This window comes from Mustela nigripes, chromosome 4 (assembly GCF_022355385.1).
Source record: "Mustela nigripes isolate SB6536 chromosome 4, MUSNIG.SB6536, whole genome shotgun sequence".
Lineage (NCBI taxonomy): Eukaryota > Metazoa > Chordata > Mammalia > Carnivora > Mustelidae > Mustela > Mustela nigripes.
Genome location: NC_081560.1, coordinates 139,104,020 through 139,118,944, shown reverse-complemented (window position 1 = coordinate 139,118,944; position 14,925 = coordinate 139,104,020). Strand labels below are relative to the sequence as shown.

The window sequence follows — 14,925 nt, the reverse complement described above, 5'->3', positions numbered from 1 at the left end:
AATTTGAGGTACTCAAAGCTGTTAAATAACATGAGAGAATACCTTTGTATATATTATGGTTAAAAGGTCCCAAGTTGTGTGTGTTTTTCATTTTGTCTTTGGACTTTTTTTTTTTTCCAAGTTAAACTTACTGGTTTTGAACTCTAGTCATTTTGCTTGCGTCACAAACATCACATATTTGTGTAATAGAATGTTTTTGAAGACTGGTGAAGCAAGGTCGATGCTGAGAGAACTCTAACCTCAGTTGTCTGTGAGATAATTATGACTTTACACCTGTCATTTCTCTCAGAACTGTCTGCCTGTGCCTTTGCACTCCCATCAGTTTTATGGCAATAATTGGTGGTAAAAGGATTCCTTCTCAGGGTATCATTTCAGAAAACTTGGGAAAGGAGACTAAAAGAGGTGGCCATCATGGTTAGGAGAATCTCCCCTAGATGATTCCCATCTGCGTCAAAGGGCCACTCTGCTTGTGAACTGTTACCTTACAGACGGGTTAAAGAGATATCAAGAAAATAAGAGAGACTCATGTAGGAGAATTAGGGCTCCTGGCACAAAACAAGATAGATTGGTGGTTGGGTAATTCTTTTGAAATAATGAAGTTCATAGGGCGCCTGGGTGGCTTGGTTGGTTAAGTGTCTATCTTCCTCGCAGGTCATGATTTCAGGATCCTGGGGTCAAGCCCTATGTCAGGCTCCCTGCTTGGTGGGGACCCTGCTTATCCCTCTCCCCCAGAGCTCCCGCTCTCTCTCTCTCACTTGCTCACTCTCTCTAATAAAGCCTTAAAATAGGTTCATTGTTGTTACAAAATAACATTCACTCAATATAGCAAATACAGAAAGATGTAGTAAGGAAAAATTCATATCAGAAAGTCAACTACTATTATCATTTTGCTCTACTGCCTTCCATTATTTTCCCCCCATATTCATCTAGTTATTTTTAAAACATTTTTATACTATACAAAAATTTTGTATCCTGTCCATAATTTTTACTCATTATTATCTTACCTTTTCCCATGACGTTAAAAAGTCTTTATAAGCATAATTGTTAAGGAGCTGCATAACATTTCAGTAAATAGATATTATTTACCACATTTTTACTACTGGAGAAAGAATTTAAGTAGCTTGTATGTCCAACATTTTATTTTATTTTATTTTTAAGATTTTATTTATTTGACAGAGAGTACAAGCAGGGGGAGCAGCAGGCAGAGGGAAAGGGAGAAGTAGGCTTCCCGCTAAGCTAGATTCCAGGACCCTGGGATCATGACCTGAGCTGAAAGCAGAGGCTTTAACCCACTGAGCCACCCAGGTGCTCCTACATCTCCATTAGAGTGTTGCAAAAGAGACTCCCATTCCCAAACCAGGATAACTTCTGAACAGTTTAAAACCAAACTCACAACTCTCTCCAGACCTGTTTTTGAATTCCCAGTGTATTTGTTTTTTTTTTTTAAATACCTGGATTAATTTATAGCACTCACCATAGCTGTGAATTGTGTAAGACTGATGATTCACAGTCTTATTTGTAATCCTGAAACAAATAATAATTATATGTTAATAAAAATAGTAATAATATAAAATGGTTGTTTTAATTGACTAAAAAAAAGAAAACATATGCAATTAAAATTGTGATGATGTGATTTCTTAAAAACAAAAACAAAAACAAAACAAAACCTGGATTAGTATCACAGACTGTTTCCCAGTCTCTTTTTAAAGTGCTACCGTCCTCCTTATCACCTAAACTTCCTGGCTCTCCTTGGATCCAGACTCTTGATCCTTTTTATTACTATCTTGTGTCTTGCATTTTTCTTTTTTACTCTTAGTAGCTACTCTAATTACTTGTTTCTTTTTTTTTTTTTTTCCCCTCTCACTCATTTCTTACTCTGGCAATACCTAAATTTGTTTTCCAATGGCTAGCAACTCTTAATTTGCAATGCAACCATTAGACCCAAGAGAATGTTTGAAATATGCTTCAATCATCTTCAGTCACTCTCCTAAAAATTATTAGAGATTGTAATAGTTAAAAACTGAACAATGTGTTAGTGTCCATCAATAATAGATAAATGAATTACGTTGTAGTTATATGATAGATTACAATCCATTAGTTAACCAGAGATTAGCTAAATGTACATAAATCTAATCCAGGATTTCTCAGCCTTGGCACTGTTGACATTTTGGACCAGATAATTCTTTTTTGTGGGGGACTGCTCTGTGTATTATATGTTGTTTAGCAGCATCCCTGGCTTCTACCCAATAAATGCCAATAACACTCTACCCCACCCCCAGCTGTGACAACCAAAAATATGGCCAGACATTATCAGATGTCCTCTGGGGGCAAAACTGTCCCCAGTTGAAAACCACTGATCTAAATAAATAGATTTTGAAAACATGTTGATTGAAAAAGGCAAGTTGTAAATATGTAGAGTATGGATGCTATATATATAAAAATGTTTAGGACACAAAATGTCATGTGTTTTTTTTTTTAATTTTTTAATTTTTTTATAAATATATAATGTATTATTAGCCCCAGGGGTACAGGTCTATGAATCGCCAGGTTTACACAGTTCACAGCACTCACTATAGCACATTCCCCAATGACCATATCCCCACCACCCTCCCTCTCCCCCTCTTTCCCCTACCGGCTCCCCTTGGTTTGTTTTGTGACATTAAGAGTCTCTTATGGTTTGTCTCCCTCCTGATCCCATCTTGTTTCATTAGTGTATGAGAGAGGTATAGGCACGGATCCTGATGCAGGGCTCAGTTCCATGAACCTGAGATCATGATCTGAGCGAAGACCAAGAGTTGGTGCGCCCAACTGTGATACCCGGGCACCCCTAGACTGCTATTCTGAATAAGTTGGTCAAGGAGGCCTTTCCAAGGAGGTTCTATTTGAGAAGAGATATAAATGAAGTGAGGGAATGAGGCATACGGGTATCTGGGGGTAATAAAATTCCAGGGAAAGAGAACACTCAACAACAAATATAACAAATACATGCGCGTGTGCACGCGCACTCACATGCTCAGTGGACCAGAAGGATTATTTGTGGGAGCAGTCACCTCTGGATAATAATGAAACAGACTGGAACTGATAGTGTTGGTCATCAAAGGAAAAATATTAGCTTTATCTATAAATTTTTAAAGTATGGGCATATGTTGTGTTTAATTTTTTGTGTTAAGGCTAATCAGTCATACCTTTAGACTAGAAGTAAGTATAGCAATATTAAAATTCTAGGTGGTAGGATGTGGACATTTGTTGTATCATTTTTTTCTGCTGTATCTTTTGGACTTGTCTGTATTATTTAAATCTCTTAAAACAAAAATTAAAAATAAAAAAGAAGCCATCAGTGATCACTCACTACTTATTTCATTGAGTCCAAACTTAGCCATTTCAGGCTCACTGTGCTCTCATTCCTGTCCATCTGTTCAGCTTCATCTTCGATGCTTTTGCCAGACTGAACACCATTTGCTTTGTGAACATGTTCCTCACTTCTTTGCCTTTATACAAATGCTCATTTTCTCCCTTGCCTGAAATTCCTCTACCCTATCTTACTTGTCAGAATCTTCCCCATTCTGGATGCCTGGGTGGCTCAGTTGGTTAAGGTCTGCCTTAGGCTTGGGTCATGATCCCAGGATCCTGGGATTGAACCTCACATTGGGCTCCTTGCTCAGTGGGAGTCTGCTTCTTCCTCTCTACCTCTGCCCCTCCCTCTGCTCATGGACTTGCTGTTTCTCAAAATAAATAAATAAAAAGTCTCAAGAAAACATCTTCCCCATTTTTTAAACAAAGCTTTATTTTGGAGAGAGAAAGAGAGCCTGTGTGAGTAGGGAAGGGGGCAGAGGGAGAGAGAGAATCTCAAGTAGACTCCCTGCTAAGTGCAGGGCTCAATCTCAGGACCCTGAGAACATGACCTCAGCTGAAATCAAGAGTTGGACACTTAACCAACTGACCGAACCACCCAGGCTCCCCACCCCATTCTTTTTTTTTTTTTTTTTTAAAGATTTTATTTATTTGTCAGAGAGAGAGTGAGCACAGGCAGACAGAATGGCAGGTAGAGGCAGAGGGAGAAGCAGGCTCCCTGCCGAGCAAGGAGCCCGATGTGGGACTCGATCCCAGGACGCTGGGATCATGATCTGAGCCGAAGGCAGCTGCTTAACCAACTGAGTCACCCAGGCGTGCCCCCGCACCCCATTCTTTAAGGCCTAACTCAACTACTTCCATTGTCTTTATCATTTCTTTTTAACTTTTCTGTAGTTACTGTAATTAATTACCTTCTCCTGTGATTCTTCATAGCATTTGGTCCAACTCTTGATTTCAGCTCAGGTCATGATCTCAGGGTCATGAGGTTGAGCCCTGCACACAGCAGGTGGTCTGCTTGAGATTCTCTCTCCCTTTTCCTCTGCCCTTCTCCCTGCTTACATTCTCTCTCTTCTCTTTCTAAGATAAATACGATTTTATACTGTGTAATTTATTACAGTTACTTGTGTATTTCTTTTTCTCGCCTAGTAATATTTGCATAATATGTAGCAGGGATAATTTCCTGTCACCTACATGATTTAGCAAGGTATGCAAATCTTTATTTAAATGAATGTAAGTCCATTCCATAATTTGATTTGCTCCATTCTAAATAGATCAGACAGGTTTCCATTAGATACACAGGTCACATTGCCATCATAAAATAACATGCTTGGGATGCCTGGGTGGCTCAGTTGGTTAAGCATCTGCCTTTGGCTCAGGTCATGACCTAGGGGTCCTGGGATTGAGTCCTGCATCAGGCTCCCTGCTCAGCAGGGAGTCTGCCTCTCTCTCTGCCTGTGCTCCCCCGCTTCTGTTTTCTCTCTCTCTCTGGCAAATAAATAAATATTTTTAAAAATAATAGTAAAATAAAATAACATACTCATCGTACAGATATCTGTGTGCATTTCTTCATCAGTTTGTTGTAGAAGGATCATAAGTTAGTATCTGAACACTTGGTTTCAAGACTTTGCTCTAACTCAGTGACCTTTCAGACATTATAGAACTTCACTGAGCTCTGGTTTTCTCATCTGTAACCAGGATAATTACCTCATAATAGTAATTAGGGAACTGAATAAGAAACTGTATTTAAAGGGCTAGCCTAGGGGCGCCTGGGCGTCGTTTCAGTGTCTGCCTTTGGCTCGGGTCATGATCCCAGGGTCCTGGAACCAAGCCCTCCATCGGGCTCCCTGCTCAGGATGAGCCTGCTTCTCCCTCTCCCCCTACCTGCTGCTCCCCCTGGCTGTGCTCTCTCTCTTTCTGTCAAGTAAATCAATAAAAATCTTTAAAAAATAAAATAAAGTGCTAACCTAGTATTTCATACATGCAATATTAATTTTAGTTCATACTTTCTTCTGGGTTTTCTTTTCCTCGTATGTATGCTATGTATAAATTGAAAGAGCTGTACTGTCAGCAGCTTCATAATTGTCTTCCATGCTTTCTGCTACAGAACCAAAGGCAAAGCTGAAATGGATAACCTCTGAGCTTCTAAACTCCCATTTCAGTCAAAGCAGTTTTTCTTTCTCAGCTTTACTGAAAAATAATTTGAGGAACAGAATTGTAAGATATTTAAAGAGTACATCATGGTGATTTGATATTTGCACATGTGAAGAGATCTAGTTAATTGGCAGTTCCATCACCTCACATATTTATCTTTTTGGTGGCGCAATTTGAACATTAAAGTTCTACTCTCTGAGCAGATTTCGTTTATATGATACAGTGTTACAGTCACCATGTTTTACATTAGATCCTTAGATGGTATTCAGAAACTCTGTACCCTTGTACCAGCCCCTCCTTATTTCCCTCACTCCCTAACCCCTGGCATTCTCTTTTCTACACTCGGTTTCTATGAGGTTTACTTTTTTTTTTTTTTTTTGACATTCCACATACGTGTGATACCATGCGGTGTTTGTCATTCTCTGCTTTATTCCATTAGCATATTGAAATCCTCCTTTCTCATATTTCTTCTTTATCCTTCTTTCTCACATATATTTCTCTGAATAATACATTTGTATATATTATATGTATTTATAATATAATTGTATTGATTATTATTTTTTATTATTATTATATTAATTATGTACATCTCCTTTATCCAGTCATCCACTGGTGGGCCCTGAGGTGGTTTCCATGTCTTTAGCTATTGTGAGTAATGTTGCAGAGAAGGGAATTGCAGACATCTCTTCAATATCTTGTTTTCTTTTCCCATATATATATATATCCAGAAGTAGAATTGCTAGGTCAGATGGTAGTTCTGTTTTTAATTTTTTGAGGAATCTCCAGACTGTTTTTCATACTGGTTGCACCCATTTTTCCCACCAATGCACAAGGCTTCCCTTTTCTCCAAATTCTTACCAACTGACTTGTCTTTTTGGTAATAGTCATTGTGACTGGTGTGAGATGGTATCTCATGGTGATTTTGATCTGCATTTTCCTGATGAAGAGTGATGTTGAGCGCCTTTTCATGTGCCTGTTGGCCATTTGTATATCTTGTATTCAGGTCCTCTGCCCATTTTTAAATCAGATTGTTTTTAATTGATGAATCATTGAACACTACATCAGAAACTAATGATATAGTATATGTTGGCTAATTGAATATAAATTTTAAAAAGTAAATCACATTTTTTGTTTACTATCGAGATGTGTGAGTTCTTTTTCTATTTTGGATATTAACCCTTTATCAGATGTATGCTTTTGCAAATATTTTCTTGCATTCAGTAGGTTGCCTTTTCAGTTTGTTGATAGTTTCCTTTGTTTTTCTTTGAGCCCTTTTACATTCTAGAGTTCCTGGTAAAATTTTTAAGAAAAAGGGGATCTATAAAACAATTATTTAAAAACAAATTAGAGGGGCGCCTGGGTGGCTCAGTGGTTAAAGCCTCTGCCTTCAGCTCAGGTCGTGATCCCAAGGTCCTGGGATCGAGCCTTGCATCGGGCTCTCTGCTCCGCGGGGAGCCTGCTTCCTCCTCTCTCTCTGCCTGCCTCTCTGCCTACTTGTGGTCTGTCTGTCAAATAAATAAAAATCTTAAAAAAAAAACAAAAACAAATTAGACTAGATTATTCCTCCCGCTTTAAAATACTATTTTTTGTGATTATTTTTCTGAGCTGTCTTATAAAAATATCCCCATGTTTTTTATTTTTTATAGTTCTCTTGCTATGAGCCCAGGTGAAGAAATCTTAACCTTATTACAGACCATACCATTTGATATAGAAGAGCTTAAGAAGGAAGAAGCTAATCTTCCCCCAGAAGATGGTAAGTGGTGGACCAGGATAGAGCAGAAGGGTTAGGAAAAATGAAAATATTCCACTAAGTCTCACAAGGCCCTCTTCTGAGAGTATCTGCCATGTTCAGTGTGGTATGGCAGTGTCATGTTTTCTTCTTTTTCAGATGACCAGTGGTTAGATCTCTCACCAGATCAGCTGGACCAGCTGCTGCAGGAAGCTGCTGGCAAAAAAGATGCTGAGCCAGTTTCCAAGGAGGAAGAGAATTATGACTTAAGTCAAGTCTCAGAAAGCATGAAAGCTTTCATTTCCAAAGTCTCAACCCACAAAGGAGCAGAGCTGCCTCGGTAATTTGTGTTAGAGTATAAATATCTGAGTAGCTAGAATGCAGATGTTGAAGTCATCTAGTCATTGCCATTTCCACTCTTGTTTTTCTTTTCAGTAAATGATTTGTACTGCTGTGTTTCCCTCTTTTACTGCCTAGTACCATGATAATTTATCTGGAGTTGTATTTCTTTTTTTTTTTTTTTTTTAAAGATTTTATTTATTTATTTGACAGACAGAGATCACGAGTAGGCAGAGAGGCAGGCAGAGAGAGAGAGAGGAGGAAGCAGGCTCCCTGCTGAGCAGAGAGCCCGATGCGGGACTCGATCCCAGGACCCTGAGATCATGACCTGAGCCGAAGGCAGCGGCTTAACCCACTGAGCCACCCAGGCGCCCTGGAGTTGTATTTCTAATAGCCTGATTCTTTGCAATTCTTAAAGTGAGTCAGAGAGGCTACTCAACAGATCTAAAAATGTCCATCACAGAGCTGTGCAAGGAAATTGAGTATTTTATTCTTTAAACTTTTGCTCAGAACTTTATGGTCTCTTAACATCTAGCTCTCAGCAAACCCATACTTCCAATCAGTCTGCCACCCCCAAGCCGATGGGAAGCTTCACATTCAAAAGAGGGCGTTAAAAGAGTTTATCAAAGGAAGAAATAATAACAGAAGAAATGGGAAATTACATTTGGCAAGTAATAGGAAAGTAAGGTATTTGGAATTGCCAGTTGTACAGCAAATATATCTTTATTCGTGTTGATGCTCTTGAGATGATGTTCATGAGAAGATTGAAATTCATGTTCAGTGTTCTCTTTTTAAGAAAGCAGAGATAAGGAGCGCCTGGGTGGCTCAGTCATTAAGTGTCTGCCTTTGGCTCAAGTCATGATCCCAGAGTCCTGGGATTGAGCTTCCTGCTCTGCGAGAAGCCTGTTTCTCCCTCTTCCACTCCCCCTGCTTATGTTCCCTCTCTCACTGTGTCTCTCTCTGTCAAATAAATAAATACAATCTTTAAAAAAAAGAAAGAAAGAAAGAAAGCAAAGATAAGGGGGTGTGGAGGTGCCTGGGTGGCTCACTCAGCTAAGCCTCTGACTCTTCATCTCAGTTTAGGTCTTGATTTCAGGATTATGAGTCCAAGCCCCATGTTGGGCTCCACCCTGAGCATAGAGCTAGCTTGAAAAAAAAAGAAGAGAGAAAGAAAGCAGAGATAAGAAAAAGTATGTTCTTAACTTTTTTAAAAGTTTAGTTCCTAAAGAAACAGACTTTATTTTTAAATTAACTCAGAGATGTGATTTCTTCTGCTAATTCTATCTATCTATCTATCTTGTCTTGTGGGAGGTGCAGGGTAGGTAGGTATCTAAATCAGCATAAGCTAAATGTGCATAAACAAAGTGAAATTTTTACTTTTGTTTCTTTTTTTTTTTTTAAGATTTTATTTATTTCTGCAAGAGAGGGGCAGATTGTGAGCACAAGAGGTGAGGGAGAGGCAGAGGGAGAAGGAGACTCCCTGCTGATCATGGAGCCAGATGAGGGACCTGATCCCAGGACCCTGGGATCATGACCTAAGCCAAAGGCAGATGCTTACCCAACTGAGCCACCCAAGCACCCTTTACTCTTATTTCATCAGTCTTTCCCATTTCTTTTGCCCTGCAAGACCATTTAAACTACAGTTTTTCTTGCTGCACTTATTTTGAGATCATATCTCTAGTAGTTTTCCTAAGAATGGCACTGCTTTAAAAAAGAAAGTTCCAGAGAGTTGTGTTCAAGATAAATGGTCTTTCTCCTTTAATCTTTACAGAGAACCTTCTGAGGCTCCAATCACTTTTGATGCAGACTCTTTTTTAAATTATTTTGACAAGATTTTAGGTAAGTTACAGTGTGATTTTATTTTCATTTTGAAACTGTAAGTATCAAGGCTGTTGCTAGAGTACTAGAGCATTGGGTCTCTTGGAAATCAAAGTATTTGCTTTCTCTTGATTATTTTGAATTGCTTTCAACCATGAACTTCTGTGCAGTTGAATGATTTTGTAGAGGATACTTAGCTCAGTGCCTAACATAGTAGCTGCTCATTGAGTATTTGTTGAATGAATGAATGCTGTTTGGCTAGAGATGGTTTCACCTTGGCTTCCATGTTACACTGTTTTTTCTCTTTTAGATGTACGGTACTTAACACTAATAATACAAAGACAAATAGCCCAATTTTAAAAATCAACAAAGGATATAAACAGGCAATGCCTTGAGGAAGAAATATAGACAAATAAATATTTGAAAATACTTAACTGTTTCTAGTAAGTAAATGTACAATACAAAATAAGAACTTGTTTTTTTGCCTATCATATTGCCAAAGATTTAAAATATTGACAATACCCAGTTTTCTCAAAGGGTTGAAGAAATGGGTACTATCAAACTGTGAGCGTGGAAGTGTAAGATGTCTTTCACAAGACAGTTTGGAACTCTAGAAAGTTTATAACCTTTGACTTAGTTATTTTGCTTCCAGGAATTTTTCTCTATGAAAAAGACACTATGTGCTAAAATGGTGATTATAGCGTTGTAGTAGAAAAAAGTAGAACATCCTAAATATCCATGAAGAAGGAAATGGTTAAATAAATTATAGGGGGCACCTGGGTGGCTCAGTGTGTTAAGCCTCTGCCTTGGGCTTTGGTCATGATCCCATGGTCCTGGGATCGAGCCCCGCATCGGGCTCTCTGCTCAGCAGGGAGCCTGCTTCCCCCACCTCCCTCTCTCTCTGCCTGCTTCTCTGCCTTCTTGTGATCTCTGTCAAATAAATAAATAAAATCTTTTAAAAATAAATAATAGTACAACTGTATTATGAAATATTACACAATCTTAGGAAAGAATGAGGTCCATCTATATGTTTTCACAAAGAAGGACTTGCATGACATATAACTAAGTGGAAAAGCAAACATGGTTCGGTGTGTGTGTGTGTATATACATATATATACACCCTTATGTTTTTATATGTATGTACAGAACTACATAAAGGCTGGGTACCCACCAAACTATTAAAAGATGCTTAACTCTGGGAAGAGAGTGAGAAGTGAGACAATAACAACTCCATATGGCTTGGATATTTATATCAAAATATATTCATGTATTCTGTAGCTTTTAAGTTTTTTTGTTTGTTTGTTTGTTTGTTTTTTTTAAAGATTTTATTTATTTATTTGACAGAGAGAAATTACAAGTACACTGAGAGGCAGGCAGAGAGAGAGAGAGAAGGAAGCAGGCTCCCTGCCGAGCAGAGAGCCCGATGTGGGACTCGATCCCAGGACCCTGAGATCATGACCTGAGCCGAAGGCAGCGGCTTAACCCACTGAGCCACCCAGGCGCCCCGCTTTTAAGTTTTTTAAGTAAAAAATTTTAGTAATCAAATTCATAATAAAAAATAAAGCTATATTTTTCATCTCAGCCTGTGTACCTTTCTGCAAATATCTACCCACAGTACCATTTTCCAGAAAAGAGTTTTATGAAGTAATTTATCTCTGTATATTGGTCCTTTTCTGCAGATAATATTTAACTCTTTGAGAGATATAATCACTGATGAAAAAATTACCATTTGGCTCTTTCTGTGTTGGGGTCTGTGTAGGGCCAAGTTCTCATGAATCAGACTCCGATGATCTGGATGAGGAAGACTTTGAATATTTAGACAGTGATGATGACTTGGATCTTAAAACACAGGAGACTGAGGAGGATGCATCTGTGAAAGGAACTCTTAATAATCTCAAGTCATACATGGCCCAGATGGACCAGGAATTGGCACATACCAGTATCGGCAAAAGTTTCACCACCCAGAAGCAAATGGTACGTGAGTGTTTAACCTCTTCCCCTATCTGAATATCTTAGTATTATGAAGAAGAACTGAAACTGTATTTTATCTTAGGTTTTTTTTTTTTATTTTTATCCTCTTATTGGTGATGAATTTGATTTTTTAATTTGAAATAAATAAGAATATAAGATTGCTAATGTTTCCCTAATAGGATGAAGGATTATTAACTTCTTTCTCCCAAATATAAGCTTATTATATTACTTATTCTATGTTATCCATTAATGATTTAAAAAAAAACTCATACTGTGTGGTCAGACTGGTTTGTGGTTACATTCTACTACTAACACCTTACACAGACTTTAAAAAAAGAAAGGAGGGTACCTGGGTGGCTCAGTGGGTTAAGCCTCTGCCTTCAGCTCAGGTCGTGATCTCAGGGTCTGGGATCGAGCCCCACATCGGGCTCTCTGCTCGGCAGGGAGGCTGCTTCCCTGTCTTTCTCTCTGCCTGCCTCTCTGCCTACTTGTGATCTCTGTCAAATAAGTAAATAAAGTCTTTTAAAAAAATAAAAATAAGGGGCACCTGGGTGGCTCAGTGGGTTAAAGCCTCTGCCTTCGGCTCAGGTCATGATCACAGGGTCCTGGGATCGAGCCCCACATTGAGCTCTCTGCTCAGCAGGGAGCCTGCTTCCTCCTCTCTCTGTCTACTTGAGATCTCTGCCTATCAAATAAATAAATAAAATCTTTAAAAAAATAAATAAATAAAAATAAAAACAGAAAGGATCTTAAATAAATCCAAGTTATTTTCAAATCTTAATAGTGTTTGTTTTATGTTTTCTTAATTTAGGACCAATTTAAGAATTCACCTTCCACTCATTTTTTTTTTTTTTTAAGATTTTATTTATTTACTTGACAGATCACAAGTAGGCAGAGAGGCAGGCAGAGAGAGAGGAGGAAGCAGGCTCCCTGCTGAGCAGAGCCCGATGCGGGGCTCGATCCCAGGACACTGGGATCATGACCTGAGCCGAAGGCAGAGGCTTTAACCCACTGAGCCACCCAGGCGCCCCTTCCACTCATTTTTTTAATCCTAGTTTTTATACCAGCAATGTCTAACCTGGACCTAAGAGACATTATGTAAGAGAGTGGACCCTGGAGTCTTGGGGATTAGGGTTTGAAGTCCAGCTCAGCCTCCACTGTGAATATATATCCATTAACCAGTAATCCTTAAATTGTAGAATTAATGTGAGAACTAAATAAGCCAACAGTGAAATCCATATTAAGGCCCTTAATGAGTGTTATTCACCTTGCTTTCATCATCTAAACCACATTTAAACAATAATCACTTTAAATATTGCCCAAACCTAATAGAAACCAAGAAACCATATCTTTAAGATTTATCTAAAGCAGTGTTTCTAAAATATTGATATGTATATGAGCCATCTAAAGATCTAAGTAAAAGTGAAGTAAAAAAGAAATTAAGGGCCACCTGGGTGGCTCAGTGGGTTAAGGCCTCTGCCTTCGGCTCAGGTCATGATCCCAGTGTCCTGGGATCGAGTCCTGCGTCGGGCTCTCTGCTCAGCAGGAAGCCTGCTTCCTCCTCTTTCTCTCTGCCTCTCTGCCTACTTGTGATCTCTAAATGTCAAATAAGTAAATTTTTAAAAAATCTTTAAATAAAATAAAATAAAAAAGAAATTAAAGTATAGGAAATAAAATGCATATTCGGGTTAAGTTGGTCTAGGGGTAAGCCTGAGATCTTACATGTCTAACAGGCATGTAATCAGCATATTGCTGATTCCTGGGGTGCACTTGGAATAGCAAAGATACTAAGGCCTATAAATCAAGCTACAGTCTTTCACATTCTTTCCCCAACCTGTGAAACCACAGAGGTTCAAGTAACAATTCAAATTCTTGGTGGTTTGAGTCCACAGAGCCTTGGGTTTTTACTTGAAGTTTTTTCATTGGGGAAAAAAAGGAAATTAGTTTCTTTCATTTAGAGAAAAAATCAGCTTCTCTTCTATTTATTTATTTATTTATTTTTAAAAAGATTTATTTATTTATTTGAAAGAGAGAGAAACAGCACGAGAAGGGGAGGGTCAAAAGGAGATGCAGACTCCCCGCTGCTCAGGGAGCCTGATGCAGGCCTTGATCTCAGGACTCCAGGATCATGACCTGAGTTGAAGGCAGTTGCTCAACCAAATGAGCCACCCAGGCATCCCAGATTCTTTTTTTTTTTTCTTAATGTTCATATTTGCCTATCTCTTTTAAAACTCTTAGGCAAGGGGCACCTGGGTTTCTCAGTGGGCTAAAGCCTCTGCCTTCAGCTCAGATCATGATCCCAAGGTCCTGGGATCGACCCCCACATCAGGCTCTTTGCTCAGCGGGGAGCCTGCTTCCGCACCTCCCCCCACCCCGCCCTCTATCTGCCTCTCTGCCTACTTGTGATCTCTGTCTGTCAAAAAAACCAAAAAACAAAAAACTCTTAGGCAAGCTATGTCTCCTTAGCCTTGGTTATCTCCCTTAGGCTATTTTAAAACACGGCAGAAATCCACTTTATAGAAACTTTTCCTAGAAAGAAGTGTGTTAAAAATCTTTGGAACCAAATTCTAATATGTATATTAAATTGTGAAGTTTATTAGACCTCATTTTTATTTTCTGTTATTAAGGATGAGAAATTTCCTTTTTAATTTAGAATTCAGTTTTACATTGTTGCTTGGGTTTTATTGTAACTACCATCTAATCTAATGGCCTATTATCCCATGATTTTGTTTTCTCTCCATAAATAAGGAACCTCTATCCCAGACTACCAATAATAATTCAGATGAGGAAGATTCTGGTACAGGAGGATCTATTATGACACCAGTGGATGTAGACCTGAACCTGGTTTCAAATATACTGGAATCCTATAGTTCCCAAGCTGGACTGGCAGGACCTGCATCGAACCTTTTACAAAGCATGGGCGTACAGCTGCCTGATAACACTGATCACAGGCCTACAAGTAAGCCGATGCAAGATTAGCCAGCACACCTAGCCTTTCTTTTTTTCTTCTTAAATAAATATTGAGTCTCAACTGTGCTCATGTCTAGTTTCGATGACTCATTTAGTTAAAATGTTTCTTTAATACAAGTTTCACAGGCTAACTTCTCTGTGAACCCCAAATGTTGTCCACTCTGCATAAGTCTTTGTGATCTCAGCTGAGGTACATACAAGGTTTTGAAGTCAGTAGAAGAGAGAAAAATCAAGCCCCTGGACAGCCCGAGAGATTTATACAGTCTGTGTTTAGAACATTAAGTTTATCTTTATTGAGGATTAAAGGAAGAGAAAGGAGGGTCATAGGCAAAAATGAGAAATGAGTGAGTTGCTTTTTTATTCGTTACCAGAAATGACCTTGAGCCAGGTTCACTCCAGTGATAAATACATTTGTTCTAATATTTTACCTGTTTGTGCTCTCCTCCTTCATGGACTGAGTGGCCCTTTTTATCCTTAGCACCTTTATCACTCATTGCCACATGAATATTGTCCAGCCAGATAGGCCCTGTACCAAAGATCCTTTTATTTATCTGTCATTCTCAGTACCCCAAGCCTGCCCTCTTTTGCCTCAACTT

General features: G+C 38.7%; 1 protein-coding gene across 2 annotated transcripts in view; it reads left to right on the top strand.

Annotated features, from left to right (window-relative positions):
* Positions 1 to 14,395, top strand: part of ECD (ecdysoneless cell cycle regulator) — a 30,962-nt gene extending 16,567 nt beyond the window's left edge. For both annotated transcript variants that reach the window (XM_059397733.1, XM_059397734.1), the window contains exons 10-14: positions 7,149 to 7,255; positions 7,391 to 7,571; positions 9,342 to 9,409; positions 11,148 to 11,362; positions 14,108 to 14,395. In XM_059397733.1, coding sequence (XP_059253716.1) covers positions 7,149 to 7,255; positions 7,391 to 7,571; positions 9,342 to 9,409; positions 11,148 to 11,362; positions 14,108 to 14,338 — 802 coding nt within the window. In that variant the 3' untranslated portion in view covers positions 14,339 to 14,395. The remainder of the gene's footprint in view (positions 1 to 7,148; positions 7,256 to 7,390; positions 7,572 to 9,341; positions 9,410 to 11,147; positions 11,363 to 14,107) is intronic.
* The last annotated feature ends 530 nt before the right edge of the window (positions 14,396 to 14,925 follow it).